The sequence below is a fragment of the Sapajus apella genome, unplaced genomic scaffold (genome assembly GCF_009761245.1).
Source record: "Sapajus apella isolate SASKATOON/1434 unplaced genomic scaffold, GSC_monkey_1.0 scaffold82, whole genome shotgun sequence".
In the NCBI taxonomy this organism is placed as follows: domain Eukaryota; kingdom Metazoa; phylum Chordata; class Mammalia; order Primates; family Cebidae; genus Sapajus; species Sapajus apella.
Genome location: NW_022437022.1, coordinates 6,756,858 through 6,777,176, shown reverse-complemented (window position 1 = coordinate 6,777,176; position 20,319 = coordinate 6,756,858). Strand labels below are relative to the sequence as shown.

Below are 20,319 nucleotides of genomic sequence, written 5' to 3'. Positions count from 1 at the left end.
GCAGACGCTGAGGTTGCGGATGTTGCTGGCGAGCATGTGACTGAGCTGATGACAGGGAGTGATGCTGGCTTTGGGGCTGCAGGACCAAGGTGGGGCATTTTCAGCAGAATGAATTCTAATAACGGTCTGGTTGCCTTTGGGATAGCAACCAGTCGTGGCCACAGCGTAGCCTCAGCCTTTAGCGTCATCATTTAAAACAATGACTGTCAGTGCAGAGACACGGGGGACAGTTAAGGTCCACTGCATACTGAGTTTATTGGAGGTTGAGTATAATCCTGGTGCATCATGAGCCCAGGCAAGCCAGCTTCTTGCAGTGTGATTAGTGGAGCATGTTTTATTTCATATCTTTACTTTCCAACTACATAGAAATCAATTAGACTGAAATGTGTAAGCTCTTTAAAAGCATATACATTTTGCTTTGAAATTTTAGTCTGGCAAAATCTGAAGGTGGCCTTGGAGGAAACTGGTATGCCATGGACAACTCAGGGGAACACGTTGCGTGGAGGAAATACTACATCAATGTGTGTCGGCCTCTGAATCCAGTGCCGGGCTGTGACCGATATGCATCAGCTTGCCAGATGAAATATGAAAAGGATCAAGTGAGTCTGCTTTCACTGCGTGTCCCCCTTTCCCTCCTAATTCCATGACTTAGTGGGAAGAGGTGGTTATTTTGGGATACCCAGATCAAAGGGGGCATGGCTGCTTGAGAGAAGCCCTCTGAGCAGGAGTGGGGCCTCCGTGTGAACTCATCTGCCTCCTGTAGGAACAGAAGTGTGTCATACAGGAATCATCGTTCACATGGAGAATGCCGTGTTGGAGACCTTTGATCACACAAAGGACAGAGGAAGCACCGAATGTTTATGTCTCGCCTGAATTCGAAAGTGCCTGAGGTGCTTTCAGCAGACACCTGTGAAAAAGAGTTTTGCTTCCAAAAGCTCTTGCTTCTAGATTGATTAGGGGGAGAAACCGGTTTGGGAGACTTTCTGTGGGTGAACTAGATTCAAGCACATGTGCCCTCATTCGCTGCAGTTCGTCACTGGGTTGAATGTAGTCACCGCCAGAACGTTTGCACGTCTCCTGTGGTCGTTGTACGTGGTGAATCTTAAAATAGAGATGTCTCTGGAAGTTGGCTTCTGTAAAAATAGCATGTTGGGAATGTACTTTTTTTTGGCGTGTGCTAATGGCAGCTTGGAGGTTTTAAAGGAAGGTGGCAACTGTATTATGGTGGTTAGGAATTGAGTTCCTGGTTGTGTTTACCTGTGCACATGTGTGTTCTTTATTGGAGCAGTGACTTCAGTGTACAGTCAGTCCTCGTTATTCACAGACTCTGCATCTGTGCATTTGCCTGCTTGCTGACACTTGTAACTCCAAAATCACCAGGCGGAGTGCTTTCACAGTCATTGTTGGAACGAGTGTATGGCCCAGTGTGCGTAGTGCCCGACACGCGTGTTCCTGGTTGGAGCTGAACAAGGTGATGCTCTGGCCTCTTATTTCTCTCACCCTGAGATGAGCAGAGAATGGAGAGGGTGAGGCAGTGCAGCGCAGAAACTCCAGCCCTGGGGCTTGTTGGACGGGGTCTGAATTCCAACTCTGGCATCCCACTCAGAGATGCCCCAGAGCTGGAGCTTCCGCGCTGCATAACCTTGTAAGGTCTTCCGTAGAGAAGTTTCTTGCCTAGAATTCACACTAAAGCCTTTCCAAACATGATTTATTCGCTTGTGTTCTGAAAGTTTAGTGAGGAAGCCTTAGGTGAGCCACTTAACACTCCTGAGCCTCGTTTTTCCTTTTGTAAAATAAAGAGAATAGAATCTGTCAGCATGAGTTGTCTTGGGATTTAAGATTATAATCTGTGTGTAAAAGGTTTGTTTGCCTGATGTGTAGCCAGTCAGAACGCTGAGATACTGGGGATTACAGTAGGGAAAGAGTTTAATTGTAGGGCAGACGAATGAGGAGATGAGAGGAAACCTCAAATCCATCTCCTCAAGGAGTTTGGGTGTAGTGATTTTAAAGGGGTTTGGAGCGGGCCAAGGAGTGGGGATCGTTTATTGGTGGAAGAGTGCAGGGTGAAGTCATGGGGTGGGCAGATAAGGAAGCTGCATTTGGTTCCTCTGTAGGGGGGTCTTCAGAGTGGTCGGTGTCAACCGTTCCATTGAAATTTAGGGATCTGAAGAACATCTTATGCAATTCTTAAATGAAAGCCTTATGACTCTAACGGCAGTGATTCTTTCTGTAGCAATAATGGGGATGCAAGTAGTATCTAGTGCTATTGGACTTTCAGTTACAGGCCAGTGTGCAGCCTGATTAGTGCTTAATTGCATGCCCGGAACCCAGCATGCAGTTCTTGTTAACTCTGTGTGAGGATGGTTTCCTGTTCCTTATGTAGTAAGGGGATTTCTATATTCGATAATTTATTGTGTGCTGCAACTTTATAGAGTACAAACATCACCAATAATGAATCGACTACCTTCAGAGGGAAAAGCCTAACAAGACTGGTTTTCTTGCAGGGCTCCTTCACTGAAGTGGTTTCCATCAGTAACTTGGGAATGGCAAAGTCTGGCCCGGTGGTTGAGGGGCGTGGCAGTCTCCTTCTGGAATACGTGAATGGGTCGGCCTGCACGACCAGCGATGGCAGACGGACCACGTACACCACGAGGATCCATCTTGTCTGCTCCAGGGGGAGGATGGTAAGGCACTGATGCTGGCCGGTGATCGTAACTGCTGCGTGTTTTGACTGAGCGTTGCCTGATGTGTCTCTTGACAGAAATGAACGGTCTTGGGGTGGATGGCAGAGTTAGGCCAGACTTAGTTCTGTTTAAGGTCAGTGTGCAGTATATATGTACACAGGCAGGGGGTGATTTGTGGTACCTTCATGGCTGCGATTTCTGAAGTATAAGCTTCATCTTTTGCTGTGGAGTTTGAGGCTATGGCGTGATGTGTGTTGTACTTTCTGAGTCACACGGACATTATCTTGCCTCTTAGTTCTTGTGAGTTGATGATCTGAGGATTGTGGGAGTGGAATGCAACTTAGATATGGTTTGGTCCTGTAGGGGCCAAGGGAAAGCTTCCCTTTTACTCTCTGAAATTTCCCTGGAAATCAGCTGTTAATAGGAGAAAAGACATGTAAAATTTTAACATGTATAGCACTGGGGAATAAGTAGCAGGAGAAAGATGACCCAGCAGCCTAAAGCAGCACAGAAGTTATATGCCCTATTTCACAGGGGAGAGGGAGATGGGGGATGCAGACAGTTATTTTGAGGAGGCAGCAAGTGATTTTTAGGAAGAAAGAATAGACAGAAATTAACTTGCAAATGATTCTCTTTGGAGCCTGAATGAGGCAGGCATTATCTGCTGTACAAGTCTGTCCAGGTGTGATTGCTGTCCTTTTTTTCTGGGATAGATAATGAGATTTCTGAATTTCTTTGGAAAGAAGCCTTTTTGGTCAGGTAAGGAAATTCCAGAGAAAGTCCCTCCCTGTGCTTGGGGGTGGAGGTAACAAGGCACGGTTAAAAGGACGACCTTGATTCTCAGGCAGCTTCTTAGCATGTCAGAGCACTGGTCCTTGGGGTATTGCTTTCTGAGCCCCAGCAGTCCAAACTTCAAAGTCCACAGATGAGGAATCTGAGGCTTGGTGTAGCTTAGGCCTGTGGGTGAACAGTGAGGGCTGTATGTGTAATACAAAACAGGAATAAGAAATTAAGGCTGAGGGCTTAGCATGGTGGCCCAGATCTAACCCAGCACTGTGGAAGGCTGACTTGGGAGGATCACTCGAGGCCAGGAATTGGTGACCAGCCTGGGCAATAGAGTGAGACCCCATCTACAAAAAATAAGAAAATTTAGTCAAGTGTGGTGGCACATGCCTGTAGTCCCAGTTACTCTGGAGGCTGAGGCAGGAGGGTTCCTTGAGCCTAGGAGGTTGAGGAGTCAGTGAGCCATGATTGCACTGCAGCCTGGAAGACAAAGTGAGCCCGTCTTAAAGAAAAACAAAAAAATTGGGAGGCAGAGATGGGAGGATAGTTTGAGCCCAGGAGTTTGAGACCAACCCAGGCAGCCTGGTGAGACCCCATGTCTACAAAAAAATAAAAAAATTAGCCAAATGTGTTGGTGTGCACTTGTAGTCCCAGCTACTCGGGAGGCTGAGGTGGGAGGATCACTTGAGCCCAGGAGGCAGAGGTTGCAGTGAGCTGAGGATGTGCTACTTTACGGCAGCCCCTGGGTAACAGCACAGGATCCTGTTTCAAAATAATAATCGTCATAGTAAAATAAATTAAGGCTGGGAGATAGAGGAGGTGAGTGGGATTGCTGCTGACCCTGAGTTCCTTAGCCAGGGGAGAACATCAGACCATGTGGCGTTTGCTCTGTTCTTCTTCCCATGGAAATGCTTTGGGGCCACTTTGTACAGGACCAGTTGCTTCTGTTTTTTAATTGGGGTAAAATATATATAACATAAAACTGACGATTCTCACTGTCTTTGGGTTACGTACATTAAGCACGTCTCTCGTGTCCTGTATCCATGACCAGTATCTATGTCCAGAACTCCTTTTCTTTTTTTGAGACAGGGTCTTACCCTGTCACCCACACTAGAGCACAGTGTATGCAATCATTGCTAACTGTGGCACTGCAGCCTCGACTTTCTGGCTTCAGGTGATCCTCTCACCTCAGCCTCCCGAGTAGCTGGAACTCAGGTGGAGTTATGTGTAGTTACCAAAATAGTTTTTAAATATTTTGTAGAGAGGGGCATCTCTCTATGTTGCCCAAGCTGGTCTTTGAACTCCTAGGTTCAAGCAGTCCTCCTGCCTCAGCTTCCTAAAGTGCTGGGCTTATAAGTATGAGCCACCACACACAGTCTAGATATTTTGTGATGGTCTCAAATCTAATTGCGTTTGTCAGCTGAAGAAGATGAGGTTCCTGAATTTGGAAAGGAGACTTGTTTCTCATAAAGGGTTACACCCTACAGGGTGGCAGTTTCTGACAGGCTGGGAAGCATAGCCTCAGGCCAGAAGCCAGAAACAAGCACTTGGAGGGAGGAAGACTAAGACAGGAATGGATGCTGAGCATGTTAGCCAAGTATACATATTCAGCAGGTTGCAGGGAGGAGCTATGCATATTCACGAAGAGGTGGCACACACGTGCGTGGTAGGCTGACGTGTGTAGCATGTGTCCCACGTTCATTTTGTGTTGGAGACGTGACATTTAAGTGTATTACAATTAGGCCCTGTATGTCAAAAGGTGAAGCAAAGGACACAAAAGCCCTCTATGTGGAGCCTCTGTAGACAGCAGGACCACCTGGGAATTGTGGTCTCTTATCAGGAGGAAATACTGATCAACTGTTTTGTTGTCAGAACCACAGAAAGGATGGACATTGGCAGGCCGTGGTATGATACCAGCAACGGAGTCTTTCAAAAGGGCTGGCTTCTGATTAGCACTTAGGGAAGAAGGTCTAGCAGTTAGTGAGGAAAGGGGTGTAATGAAATGTGTCTCCCCTCCAACCCTGTTATGGACAGGAATGCAGTTTTTAGGGTTTCTCTGGGGTCTCCTTGGCCAAGAGTGGGATATGTTCGGTCAGTTGTGGGGCCAAGGATTTTATTTTTATTTCTTATCTATTGCCTGTAGTTTTAAGTTTATACCAGGGTCATGTGTTTTTGAGAAATTATCAAATGATTAGAATTGCGGAGAGACTAAGCTATGTTCACCATCAGCTACATTATTAATAGTCCCTTGTTAAGGGTGTGTGGCCGCTTCCTCCAGCCCAACTGAAATGAGCCAGCAGGATGCGTTCCTGCCCTGCAGTGGCCCAGTGGACGCTGTGTCACTCACGTGCCTGGTCCACTTTGTCATTGGCTAACATGCTCTTCTCCCTAAGAGATACTTCCTTTAGAGTTGAAGATCTCTGTGATCAGGGAATGCATGACCGGCAGGCTGAGCTTGGCCTGCCGCTCTCCGCAGGAGGTGTTCTCTTGAGGTTGTGCATACTCTCCTTAGGTTCACCTTAAGCTTGGGCTGCCCACTTATCTCAGTCTCAGCAAGGATCCAGGTTCGGGGTTCCACGGGGATGTGGCCACGTTGTCGAGTTCAGCCTGGTGATCTCTGTTCTGGGAAGCATCTGTGCCTTCTCTTCCTGTGGACTGCTCCCTCCCTCTCTGGTTTCTTGTTGCTATTGAGACACTGGGTAGTTCCAGAAAATTCTTGGACCCTGAATTTTCCAGCTTTTCTGTGATACCTGATTTAGTTTACAGAGTAACTTCACATTGTCATCGTGTCTGTCAGCACTCATACGCGGCCTGCTACACAGCATGGCCCAGGGAAGACACTCACTGAAGGAAGAAAGGCCACACTCCCAGGGAATTTGTAGTCCCAGAACTTTCACAGGTTAAAACTCAGTCACTTTCACAACCACATTGTGAAGTGGAAGGAGCAGGTGTGTTTTTATTCTACTGCTAGTGTTGGTGAGGCCTGGAGTGGGCAGGGGCTTTCCAGGGTAGGAGCCAATGATGGGCAAGGCTGTGGACTCAGTGTTAGTGGCGGTTGTTCCTGAACCCGTGACCCTGGGCAGGTGTCTTTACTTCTTTGTGCCTCAGTTTTCTCATTCGTAGGCTGTGTTTGTGGGTCACTGTGAGGCGCAGTTGAAAAATGCTAACAAAATTCAGTGCAGTCCTGGTGTGTGATAAACACTCAAGAATCGGCAGCTACCATTGCCCACGTGGTAGTGCTGCTCTCACAAAGGTAATGGCTCTCTGGGGAACTTTTTATGGAAACCTACACACGGAAGGGTATGCAGATGATAATGAGATACAGCTGGGTGAGTTTCTGCAAACTGAACATGGCTAAACAGGACACACATCAAGAAAGAACATGCTACCTCCCAGGAGCCTTCCTGTGCCCGTTCCTGCCACTGCTCAGCACCTTCCTGACTGCTGACAGCACAGGCCAGTGTTGCCTCATCCTGAGCTGATGTCAGTGAATCCCATGTACTGTCACCTTTGTGTATGGATTCTTGCATTCAACTTGTTGTGTAGGGTGCTTCTCAGAAGCATATACTTGGACTCAGACCTACGTTTGGATCCAAATTCTACCATTTACTGCTGGCGTGATTTCTATATTTCTTAATATCCAAGTGTAAGAGATTATTTTGCCTTCATAGGGAGAATGAGAACATTAAATTCTAATTAGGTAATGCACATTAAATGCCTAGCATATGGCTGACTCATAATAAACATCCAGCAGATTTTGGCTATTTTTATGTTGCAGGCTAGTATTCTTTTGGTTAGATATAGTTCCGTGTTACTGTTTTGACTTTTATCCTGGATTTGCCCTTTCAGAACAGCCACCCCATCTTTTCTCTCAACTGGGAGTGTGTGGTCAGTTTCCTGTGGAACACAGAGGCTGCCTGTCCCATCCAGACAATGACGGATACAGACCAGGTACGTGTGCTGTCACCTGGCCTCATGCTGAATGGCCCGTTGGACATCTTCAACTCACCCAGTGTCCCAGCTCTGAACTGACCCTGTCCCTGCTTTCTGAATCAGTTACTGTGTTGCATTGACAGTGGGTGTCTGCAGGTCACCCTGAGTTCCTCTCCACCGCCAGCTCCCAGATCCTGGGATAAGAGCCAGGTCCCTTAGTCTTGACTCTCTGCTCACTGTAGTTTCCTTCCTTTCGTCTCCATTCCTTTGTTCCTCACATGTGACAGTGGCATCCTGGTGGGCTCTGGGGCTTCTGCATCATTGGCAGACATCTGACTAGTTAATATGTTACTCTACACCTAAACCATCTTAGTATGTTTTAATGTGACCTATCCATAGAGCAGAGCCCACAGGTGTTAATGTGATCCTGTCTGTAGGGTGAGGCCTGTGTGTCTCACCGTGGCCCTGTGCGTAGGGCAGAGCCTACAGGCGTTAATGTGATCCTGTCTGTAGGGTGAGGCCTGTGTGTCTCACCGTGACCCTGTTCGTAGGGCAGAGCCCACAGGTGTTAATGTGATCCTGTCTGTAGGGTGAGGCCTGTGTGTCTCACCGTGACTCTGTTCGTAGGGCAGAGCCCACAGGTGTTAATGTGCCACTTGAGGCACTCAGTGCCTGCTGTGTCCTCCGGCTCCTCCCGCCCTCTGCCCAGGTCTGCGCTATCCCCTTGTTGAATGCACCCTGCAGGCCATAGCAGTAAGCTGCTCAGTGATGTTCTCTCTGACTTCTCCAGGGTAGTGAGTTGTTTTCACAGCACTGTGTAAATTTCTTTATGGTGGGACCTGTTTGCCTCCCTGCTTCCTATTCTAAGATACACTGTAGACTCTGGCAGCAGAGACCAGGGCTTTTCCAAACCATCAGCCCCAGCGCGGGTCCTGGCTTTGTAAGTGCCCAGTGAGGGCAGGATGCCAGGCACCCTTATTCATGGATAGTGTTTCTGTGGCTGTGGCCACTGTCCCCATCCCTGCATTCATTGGACAGAGGAAGGCCCAGAGCAAAGTTAAATTTACCAAGGAGAGGAGAAGATATTGTTTGACAGTCACCCGATCATACTTCCCATGACTACCTTAAGTGAATAATTAAGACAGAAAACAGAACATGAGATTTCTTAAGATGTTTATTTTCTTTAAGAAATTAATTTATGGGCCTTATGTTTCCTAGTCTACTTAGTCAGGGAGATGCAGTAGACTTAACAGCTTTCAGGTGAATGTAATTTCTGAGTCTGGACTCATACGTGACATACTTCAGGGTGGTATATTTCAAGAGGCTGCTGAGTACACGTAGGGCTACATTTTTGATTGGGATTTTGAAAGTAAGTGGAGAAACAGCTTTGTCAGGTGCATACATGCAGGTGTCTGGAGGTGCTGGATGTTTGTCATGTTCCTGTGGAATCGGTTTAAATGCGCCTTCTTCCCCATTTTGTTTCCTGTAGGCTTGCTCTATAAGGGATCCCAACAGTGGATTTGTGTTTAATCTTAACCCACTAAACCGTTCACATGGATATGTGGTCTCCAGCATTGGGAAGACTTTTGTGGTAAGAGCAATATGATGAATTTCCAGTTTGCTTTGAAACAAGGAGAGTCACTTGCACCAGGTGATTCAGGAGACAGAATTTCCCAGGGCACTGGTGACAGCTTTCACTCAGAAGGAGATAGGAAAATCCAGATTTAAGGGAAGAATGAAGTAAAACCATTTACCACCATTCTGGCACAGTTCAGACATGAAGACTGTTATTCTTCAAATAATAAGTTCTCTTTAAGGAAACACTTTCTGTATGTAGTCCTGAAGCCTGTACTCATTGTCCATCGGTCTCTCCTTACTGTGTCTTCACACCAGAGAGCATAAATGACTTCATTCTTGCAATTGTAATTATTTTAATGGGATGATACCAAAATTTTTAAGACATATAGGATACCACTTTGTATTTACTTGTAATTAACATGATTTCAATGATTTGTACTTTCTCATAATTGAAAATGTTATAACATTATGACTCTTGTGTCTTCGCTCCCTTACGTATGGTACATTATTAAATGCAATAGATCTTACGCATTTATAGATAGAGGACTATATAAGTAAAATGATGTATGTATACTAAACCTTAGAGGCAGTTTATAGATACTGCTCTTTGGACTTATGTACTAACTGTACTAACATGCTGGAAAAGTGGGAAGTTGGTAAGTTGACTAACAACAAATGTTTGACCCAGTGGGATTTGGAGTTGCTAGGATTCTTATTGGTGGTGAGATCCATAGTACAAACTCGTTTGGCTCTTACTGTCTGACCTGCAGCTTAATGTCTGTGGCACAATGCCTATCTGTGGGACCATCCTGGGAAAACCTGCTTCTGGCTGTGAGGCAGAAAGTCAGACTCAAGAGCTACAGAATCTGCGGCCAGAAAGGCTAGTTGGAGTTGAGAAAAGCCTGCAGCTGTCCACAGAGGGCTTCATCACTCTGACCTACAAAGGGCCTGTCTCTGACAAAGGTGAGCTCAGAGCCATGTTGTTCTTGTAGCTGAAAAGGGCCCTGGTGGTTTTGTGGCTGGCCGTGCACCTTTCTGAGTGTAGGATGTGGACACTCCTGCCACCATGGGCTGTGCCATCCACTGTGCTGCAGGAGCCACCAGATTGGTCTTCCTGCATTTGACCTCACAGAATTCAGGAGTCCCATTGTCCACGGGTTCACTTTGTGTGGTCTTACATGGTCTGAAAATAATAAGGTATTTTGAGAGAAAGAAAGAGAGACCACATTCACGTAACTTTTATTACGATTTTTTGTTACCGTTGTTCTGTTTTATTGTTAATCTCTTGCTGTGCCTAACTTACAAATTAAACTTCATTCTTGGTTTGTGTGTACAGGAAGCAGCATAGTATACAGAGGGTTCTCAATTTCAGGCATCCACTGTGGGTCTCAGAGCATATCCCCCTGCAGATAAGGGGGCCTACTGTAGCCTGTGTTCAACACAGCAACCAGAGCGATGTTTCCGAAATGTCACATCATATCATTTCCCAGCTCAGAGCCCTCGGTGGCTCTGTACTACACCTAGAGTAGAAGGCAGCATCCACAGTATGGCCATGGGGCATTCATGGGGGCTCTCTGAGACAATTACCCCCTACTCTTCCTGCTCAGTCTGCCGGCCTTCCTGTTTCTGATATGAACGAAGCCCACTCTCCCTCACCCTCCCCTCCTGAGTCTTTGTACTTGCTGCTTGCTCTGCAACCAGCACAGCTGCGGGCAGGGGTTTTCTTCTGCTTCATTCATTCCTGTATGTGGTAGGAACTTAGTGTTTTTTGAGTAAACCAACAAAGTAGAGTGACATTATCTTCTAATGCTTGGATTGATAAACTCATGTGGGATTTAAATATTTTCTGGAAGAGTAGGGATGCCAGGATGCTAGGCTCATGGTATAAACCTGTCATAACACAGGCCACTGTTGTAGTGAGTGTGGCCACTCTGTGTTCATGTCGAGTCCTCTGTGACAGACTTGGTGCCCCAGTGCCATGTTCTCATGAATGGCTGTGAAGCTTGTTGCCAGTGGTGGCCTTGTCCTGTTGCTGCCTGCACTTTGTTTGTGGGCTGCATCATGAATACTGTTCTGTTTCTTAAATCTAGGCTTTCTTGCTCTCTAGGTACCGCTGATGCTTTTATCATCCGCTTTGTTTGCAATGATGATGTATACCCAGGGAACCCCAAATTCCTGCATCAAGACATCGACTCTGGGCAAGGGATCCGAAACACTTACTTTGAGTTTGAAACTGCATTGGCCTGTGTTCCTTCTCCGGTAGACTGCCAAGTGACTGGTAAGGCCGTGTGGCCTAAGAACTGAGAGGCTGGTCAAGAGTCAGCGTGTGTGTGTGTGTGTGAGAGTGGATGTGGAGGTGTGTTTCTGTGTGCGTGTATATTTTTGTGTGCATGGTGTGTGTGCTTGGTTTTGAAAGCAGCATGCCATTTCTGTTACATATTTTCTTTGAATGATGCTTAGAGTTGTAATGTTTTTCTTGAAGAGAATCTGACTATATAGTTAATGGTTTTAAACCATCTTTTGGGGTCAGATGCATCTTAAGAACAGAGAAGAACACGCAGAGGAAACAAATTTCACATACACTGTCAGAGCTTCTTATTTGAGGATGAAAAAAGAAAAAGATATTAAAACTCCCTAAGCTGTGCCCTGGAAGCTGACAGGGCATGCAGGAGCCCTTGACCTCTGGGGTTGGCCCTGCCACCTCTGCAGCAGTGGTACTTCCTTGTCAAGGGCAGTGAAGGTTTAATTTTTTTTTTTTTTTAAAGAGTCTTTAGGGTCTCATTATGTTGTCAGGCTGGCCTTGAACTCCTGGTCCTAAGTGATCCTCCTGCCTCAGCCTCTGGAGTAGCTGGGACTATGGGTGCATGCCACCATGCCTGGCTGTGAAGGGCCGTTTTGAGGGACAGAGGGGGTGTGTTTCTATAGGCAAAGCCTTTCTGCCTCCTGTGGATTTCCTTATTCCTCACAGTTAGCAATGCCAGGTTCATGCCCCCACAGTGTTTACTTAGGGTGAAAGGCAGTTCTCGAGAGCTCACAAGGAGGCAGAGTTCTCCAGCGTGGTTTTTCGTTGTCTTTCAGACCTGGCTGGAAATGAATATGACCTGAGTGGCTTAAGCGCAGTCAGGAAGCCTTGGACGGCTGTCGACACCTCTGTCGATGGGAGAAAGAGGACTTTCTATTTGAGTGTTTGCAGCCCTCTCTCTTACATTCCTGGATGCTATGGTGAGTTCTGTTTGGTCTCTTGATCAGCGTCTGTTCATACTGTTCGAGCATTTGACTCAAGGTCCTCTCCTTCCGTATGCCCAAGCTACTTATTCTGTTCTTCCAGGCAGCGCACTGGGGTCTTGCTTAGTGTCAGAAGACAATAGCTGGAACCTGGGTATGGTGCAGATGAGCCCCCAAGCTGCAGCGAATGGATCTTTGAGCATCGTGTATGTCAATGGTGACAGATGTGGAAGCCAGCGCTACTCCACCAGGATCACGTTTGAGTGTGCTCAGATATCGGTGTGTGTTCAGACCAGCAATGAGATCTTGTCCCTGGGTCACTCCATTTCCCATTTCCCTTTAATCTCAGAATCTTCTATCCTGTGTAAAACTTGCCTGTGTTTTCATGGAGTTTCAGCCATTGCTAAGGTTTGACGAGAATACACTCATTTCTTCAGGTCTTAAATGTTTAATAAATGCTATGTATTTTGCACATGGAGGTCAAAGATTGGGTACTAATAATTGCTATCATTTGATTAATTTTTAAAATAAACAGGAAACAAATCAGGCTGCTGGTTTGTATTACAGGGCTCACCAGCGTTTCAGCTTCAGGATGGCTGTGAGTACGTGTTTATCTGGAGAACAGTGGAAGCCTGTCCCATTGTCAGAGTGGAAGGTAGGACTGGGCCTGTCTCTCACAAGTCTTTGTAAATGTATAGAGTAGCAGACATTCTGAACGATGCCTTAGATGTGAGACTGTGTGATAACGGCCTCAGCTGGGGTCATGAAAAACATGCTAGGGAGTGGATAGTTTCTAATCCTTGAGCTTTTTTGACCCAGGTACGTTGCTCATTTTACCAGTGACATTTTCCTTATGTGCCTGGATTGATGGGATTTTGGCATCTGACACTTGAAGACACTAATGTGGGGTTTGGCTTTGTGGTGTTTGATGAAGCAAGTCTTTATTCTGGTACCTAGACTTTTCTAGAAAGCTGTTTGCCAGGCGAGTTGTGTTATATATAAACGAAATCAGGTGGAAATGGCTTTTAACGCCCATTTATAGTTGGTATTTACCTAGTCAAACATTGTAAAGCTTTTTGCTTGAAAACATGAATGCGTGTGTGGTTGCAGTTGCCCCTCACTTCTTCCATGTTCTTGAAGGAGACAACTGTGAGGTGAAGGACCCAAGGCATGGCAACTTGTATGACCTGAAGCCCCTGGGCCTCAATGACACCATCGTGCCTGCCGGCGAATATACCTACTACTTCCGGGTCTGTGGGAAGCTCTCCTCAGACGTCTGCCTCACAAGTGACAAGACCAAGGCAGTCTCCTCATGTCAGGAAAAGCGGGACCCTCTGGGATTTCACAAAGTGGCAGGTACCATTGTTTGTCCTTTTCCTTTTGTTGCAAAAGAATGGAATTAAAATGTTAAAATATTTTGCTAAAGGTGAATTTTTTCTCGAGTCAGAAACGTGAGTATTCTACTGTAAAAAAAACAGAAACATATTAATGGTATTTTGGATTTTGCTTGATAGAGTACATGCTGAAGGATGTTGGTAGAGCATGTCTGTTTTCTTAGCCATGCCAGTTACTGATTCTAAGATCATATTTCTCTTCTTTATTACAACATCAGGACACAGCGAAGTAGCCAGGGATGGATATTCTGAGTTAGCACTTGAGAGAATTGAGTCAGAGGGAATGCATTTAGTATGCGGTTTGGCTATAAAATTATAGGGCAGGCTGTTGGTCATTCATGCTGTATCAGCAGTTGAGCAAGATTTAAATATATTTAGGAACTTGTAAAAATGAAGTTGAAGTAGCTGGTGGTGAGTAGTACATGGACAGCCCTCAGGCACAGTGGGGAAAGTGACATTCCCTTAGGCGATGAGGCTAAGGGTGCCCCATGTCATCACACACTGGTCAGTCTGTGACGCTGCAGCAGCCTTGGACAGGAGGAAGCCTGAGTTTATTCCCAAGTGTATTGTGACAGAGAGTGCATGGTACGGTGCCAGGAGGCCAGAGAAACTTTGTCACTCTTCAGGATGTGTGGCGTCACATGTCTTAGGCTAAGTTTGGCAGCCTAGGGAACTGAACCAGACCTTATTTAACATCCTCCTTCTTTACAGGTCTCCTGACTCAAAAGCTAACTTATGAGAATGGCTTGTTAAAAATGAACTTCACCGGGGGGGACACTTGCCATAAGGTTTATCAGCGCTCTACAACCATCTTCTTCTACTGCGACCGCAGCACCCAGCAGGTGAGTGAGCTCCGATGGCCCTCAGCGGGGTCTTCTCCCACCCTCAGGCTGCTGGGATCATACTAGAAAGAATCTGTCCTCAGATCTCATAAAATCTTCTGGTCAACCGAGTTTAAAATATACAGTTTACAGAAAATAAGTTGAAACTTTCATCAGTATTGATTTTTATGAACATAGCCATTCTTTACTATTTTCATTCTTAAAATTCAAAGCATAAACTAAAGTTTCACATTCTCACTTTTATATATGTGCATCTTAACTTTTTTAGCCAGTATTTCTAAAGGAGACTTCAGATTGTTCCTACTTGTTTGAGTGGCGAACGCAGTATGCCTGCCCACCTTTCGATCTGACTGAGTGTTCATTCAAGTAAGTCGATGGATATGTTGTCTCTTTTGGACAGACTAACTTGGTATGATTTTGCTTTAATCAGTAGTGGTCTGGGAGACCGGGGATTAGATTAGTCAGTTGTTTTACCTAGGACTAGGTTTGCTACTGCCACTGCTAAAATGAGGAGTTGGGCTAGGTTAACTCTCAGCTCCATCACCACCTTGAGCGGCTGTGGTGACTGTGCGTGGGGAAAGGATTGGAGCCAAGGCAGAGAGTGGATGCCTGGCACGCTTGCGCGAACCACATGTCAGTGAGCAAAGTGGGCCAGGAGTGGTGTGGTGACCCCTGTGATGAAGGGAGGTCTTCGTTGCATATGATCGTCCTCAGAGCTGCTCTAACAGCTTTGCCAGATCGATCTCTGGATACCTTGGGTCCCATCTTTGGAGATTTTGGTTTTGTGGGTCTGCGGTTCTGTTTTTTGGAGGGATGTCCTAGCGATTCCGCTGTGCGAGACACCTAGTACGAGCCACTTGGTCACCACTGACTTTCCTGGGGGAAAGTGCAGTTGATTCTGTTTCCTTCCAGCCTTTGTCCTGTTGTGTCATCTGTTATTTATATAGGTGAAATCATCGCTGAAGTTTAGTAACATATGTAAATTCAGGCATTTACTAATTTATGTTCAGTGACTTTAAATCATAATTTTAGTACCCTTACTTTTCCAGTTAACATTTTGTCAATATTTTCATTTGAAATTTCTCATTTCTACTGGATGTGAATTGTTCTCTGTCAATATGCCTGGCTCACTAGCATTCTCTTTCTGCCACTTGAGGCTAACTTTCGTTTTCTGATATAAAATTTTGATTTTCTTTGCACATAAAGCTTTTTTCCTAAAGATACACACACACACACACACACACACACACACACACACACACACACACAAGTATGAATGTATGTATGGTCTATCTATGTATATTTATTTCATTTGAGATGGGGTTTTACTCTGTCACCAAGGATGGAGTGCAGTTGCATGATCTTGGTTCACTGCAACCTCCACCTCCCTTCAAGCAATTCTCCTGCCTCAGCATCCCTAGCACCTGGGATTACAGGCACCACCATGCCTGGCTAATTTTTGTATTTTTAGTAGAGATGGGGTTTCACCCTGTTGGCCGGGCTGGTCTTGAACTCTTGACCTCTGGTGATCCACCCACTTTGGCCTCCCAAAGTGCCAGGATTATAGGTGTGAGCCACTGTGCCCAGCCTTCCTAAAGTTATTTTTATGCTAAGGTTTTAAAAGTTGAATTAAGTCAGAGGAGAATTTTGTAATTCTTATAATAAAAGTTGATACTTGTCTACTGTAATTAATTGAGAGTCCAAAAATATTAACATATGAAATGAAATTACCCACCTCACCTCTTCCTCCCCTACCCCTGGCTTCACTCCACTTTTACCATTTCTTCTTGTTCTTTTTGGAACCTTCTATAACTGTAAACCTCTGTTTGTCAGCTTCTATTGGTGTCTGTTGACTCTGTTTTAAAAGATGAAAGATGTCTTTCACTGCTGCTGTTCTTGTTTCCTCACTCCTGTGCCCTAGCTTCATTAGTTCTATTTTTATTTCTTCTATTGAATGCTTTTGGAGCCAGTGGTGATATACACTAAATTCTGTTCTTGCCCCATCACCTTTAGGCAGCCTTCCCTTCCTGCTGCCTGCCCCCGGTTTGGGCACTCCTCCTCTCGTGCCTGCAGTGCTGCAGTCACCACTCCAAGGTCTCCCTGCCACGCCCCTTGTCACATGTTTGGTTAGTCCCACACAGTAATTAGAGCGATCCTCTTGAGATATAAGTCCCACCATGTCGCTGTTGCTGAAATCTTCAACACAGTGAGCACCCATCTCATTTGGACCCATGGGCTGAAGTTCTTACTCTGACGGACATAACCCCATTTACTTCTAGCCTCACTTTCACTCTGTTCCAGCCACAAGGGGCTTCTGCCTTTCTCAGGCCGTGCCGGGCTCAGGTCCCCTTCCTGGTCACGCCTTCTCTGGCTCCTCTGTCTAAAATATCAGCAGCTCCTTTCCTCTACCCCCCAAATTTCATATCCCACTTATCTGCCTTTTTTTCTTCAGCTCTTACTTCCATCAAATATACTATGTAGTTTTAACAGTCTGTCTCATTCATGGTCATTTTCTTCCATGGGTAATTTCTGTAAACTTTGTAAGATTGGTGATCTTTATCTGTTTTGTTTAATACAGTACCCTCAGCCTAGCATGTAGTTTTTGAATGAATGAATGTTCATTCCCCTCTGAAGTGTTAGGAGCTGCCTCTGAGGTGGCATCTGTAGGTGCCCCTATCCCTGCTCCATGGTGACAAAGTATGTGTCTCACTCACTGTTATTACTGCGCCTGGCATGGGGCTGGTTCCCAGTTATTGCCTGTATTTGGGATTTCTGTAGTTAGGGAACCTTTAGCCTGCACAGAAAGGTCAAGCCCATTTTGATTTCAGTAACCACTGGCAGCCTTGGGTTTAAACAGCAGGTGGCCTGTCTGGCCACCCTGGGCGTGGCCCCTGCTGTGTGTGCTCAGAGCATCTTGGCTGCCCAGCTTTGTCACCGGCGAGTTCCACTTCTCGGTGGCCTGAGCACAGACAGCACTTACTTTGCAGACTTGGGTTTTTCTGTTAAAATTAAAAAAATTTTTAAGTGAGTCTAATAGTTTTCTGAACTGAAAGTTATGTTGTTGCTGATTCTGATTGTGTGTGTGTGTGTGTGTGTGTGTGTGAGAGAGAGAGAGAGAGAGAGAGAAAGAGACAGAAAGACAAGTCAAGTCTAAAGTTCTGTCAGGGTTAGACTATGTCTGAATACTTGAACCTTTCTAGATAGAGTGCGCAGTGTTTAATTAGAATACAGCTGAGCCTAACTGCAGTGTTTTCTTTTCAGAGATGAGGCCGGCAACTCCTTCGACCTCTCATCCCTGTCAAGGTATAGTGACAACTGGGAAGCCATCACCGGGACGGGGGCCCCAGAGCACTACCTCATCAATGTCTGCAAGTCTCTGTCCCCGCAGGCCGGCACTGGTGAGAGAGGGCCTCCTCGTGGGGTGGTGGCTTGTCATGAGTTTATTGAGGAAGATCAAGTAGAATGGGAATTCTTTGGAGGCACTTTACTCTCTGCAGCATGGAAGTGGCAGCAGGAGGAAGAATGATTTAAGGGTCTTACCTATTGATCCCTAATATTGCCCAGGATAAATCAGTGCTGAGGACTGCTGGGAACATGATAGCCCTTTGTGAACACGAGGAGCTGGAGGTATAATAGATAGAAATAATAACCGTGGTGAGGAGGTATAATAATAACACGAGGAGCTGGAAGTATAATAGATGGAAATAATAACCTTCTTAGCAGGTAGGAGATGGGAGGTGTGACGTGGAGGGCCTGGTGTGTGCCTGCACGTGGTGAGAGTTGTATGGTCCGTCCTTTTGTGATGTGGGACCCCTCACTTAAACCTGCAGTGCTTGGCTGAGACTGGATGTCAGCTGCACATGTGAAACCAAGGGCGTCTCCAGGAATCTTGGTACCACTCATGGCCTCTTGGAATCCTGAAGATGAAACTCATCCCATGTTCGTGGGGTTCATACAGCCCCACTTACATCTTGTGTGGCCCACCTCAAAGGGGGTGTGGTTATTTTTAGCTGCAGAAGGTGGTTCCATATTCTGCTGGTTTGAGGCTGTGGGTCCACTTCCCCTTGCTGTGTTGTGCTGCACAGACTTTGACACAACCGCTCCACCCCTGTGGCTTGGGACTAGTTCTTCACCCAGGGCACATGGCACAGCCATTTCAGGGACTGAGAAATGGGCAGAGTTCTCGGTAATTTCTTGAATAATGAAGGTGCGTGGATGTAGGCCATTTAAAATGTTCCTCTGGCTTAATTTGGGAATCTGGGTTTCATCCTGTATGGGGTTCAGAAACAATTTCGGCTGTTGTGGCCTGGCTATCCCTCCACACCTCACACCCGCCTGCCCCACTCCATCTGTGGCAAAACAGCACACAAGTGAGTGAGAACTAATGTGATGTCATTGTCATCTGACTTAATGTGAAAGAAATAGCAGATATTTTGGAGCGATTTTTAAAAAGCGTATGAAGTTCTGTAGCATGTGTGACATTTCTTGCCTGATGAAGCTGTGTTCTAGCCTGGGGATTCACTCAAGGCAACTCTTTCTTGTGTGTGGTGTTGCAGAGCCATGCCCTCCAGAAGCAGCCGCGTGTCTGCTGAGTGGCTCCAAGCCTGTGAACCTCGGCAGGGTAAAGGACGGACCTCAGTGGAGAGATGGCATAATTGTCCTGAAATACGTCGATGGCGACTTATGTCCAGACGGGATTCGGAAAAAGTCAACCACCATCCGACTCACCTGCAGTGAGGCCCAAGTGGTAAGGGACTGGCTCCTGGCCTTCGGCTGCTGCAGCTTTGGGAATTGGGCCTGTGTGCAATTGGGCTCATCTGCCTTGGAACGCAAGTTCTGCAGCCTGGGATGATGGGCCCTTACCAGTGGTTGGGGGAGCAGTGTCGCCGTGGCCTGCAATCTGGGGAACCCTCGTGCTCTCTGCGTCCTTAGATGCTTGTCCTGGGAGTTCCCCTCTCAGAATTGGTTCTCTTCAGAGTTTGACTCTGACCCCTTAAAGGCTGTGGAGGAGATCGTTGTTTGACAAAATGCCCTTTTCTTCATGGTGGCAGCTTGAAAAGCACAAGAAGGTGGGCTGGGCCCAGGTCACAAGTAGTACTGCCACTTCCCAGCCACATAACTTGGTTAATTTCTCAGATAGTCTGCACTGCTCACCCGTTCATAACACGAGGTATACCTGTCTTGCCTGTCATGGGGTTTTGAGAGAAGAGGCAGGAAGTGCTAGGTGTCATTTCTGACACACGGGAGGTGCACAGTCTGTGGGGATGAGTGCCTGGGATCACTTTTTCCCTTACTGGTTTGGCATGCATGTAAGCGGGTATTGACTGCTGGTGTCTCTGTGTGTGAGACTGTGGTGAGCCCCGGTGCTAGCGTACCTGACGAGCTCGGTGGCTGAGTTGGGCATTAACTTGGGCAGGACCAGCTTGCTGCATGTCAGGATGGCTCTTCCCATGCTCTCCAGCGGTGGGCAGCAGTGGTAGGGGAGCTTGGGTTGGGGGCTCCAGGAACTTCAGGCCTGCCCTCTTGCCTGGAGCGGCAGTGAAGTTTTCTCCTGGGAATATTGTGCAGAGGCTTAGCCCAGACTCATGAGCTGCTGGGCCCATGAGCATTCTCCTCTCTGAGCCAGGAGGCTCATGGCTGAGGACAAAAGGGCTGCCCCACATGTTGGGGGCATAGGTGATGGGGGCCATGTGGGGGCTCTGGGCACAGGGCCTGGGAGGCTGGGAGGAAAAGTGAGGGGGTGTGTGGGGCCCCCATGCCCAAGGCCCAGGAGGCTAAGAGGGAAGGATTAGGATGGTGTGTGAGGGTCTCTGTTCCCAGGGCCCGGGAGGCTTGGGAGGGAAGGATGAGGGTGGTGTGTGAGGGTCTCTGTTCCCAGGG

The 20,319-nt window shown here is 46.7% G+C and overlaps 1 protein-coding gene across 1 annotated transcript in view; it reads left to right on the top strand.

Moving 5' to 3' along the window:
• Positions 1-20,319, top strand: part of IGF2R (insulin like growth factor 2 receptor) — a 123,949-nt gene that overhangs the window by 72,085 nt on the left and 31,545 nt on the right. Inside the window, exons 18-31 of the mRNA XM_032253140.1 lie at positions 431-599; positions 2,505-2,684; positions 7,317-7,418; positions 8,890-8,991; positions 9,749-9,941; positions 11,086-11,256; positions 12,057-12,200; positions 12,307-12,482; positions 12,771-12,858; positions 13,344-13,559; positions 14,309-14,439; positions 14,708-14,805; positions 17,701-17,837; positions 18,996-19,186. Coding sequence (XP_032109031.1) covers positions 431-599; positions 2,505-2,684; positions 7,317-7,418; positions 8,890-8,991; positions 9,749-9,941; positions 11,086-11,256; positions 12,057-12,200; positions 12,307-12,482; positions 12,771-12,858; positions 13,344-13,559; positions 14,309-14,439; positions 14,708-14,805; positions 17,701-17,837; positions 18,996-19,186 — 2,098 coding nt within the window. The remainder of the gene's footprint in view (positions 1-430; positions 600-2,504; positions 2,685-7,316; positions 7,419-8,889; positions 8,992-9,748; positions 9,942-11,085; positions 11,257-12,056; positions 12,201-12,306; positions 12,483-12,770; positions 12,859-13,343; positions 13,560-14,308; positions 14,440-14,707; positions 14,806-17,700; positions 17,838-18,995; positions 19,187-20,319) is intronic.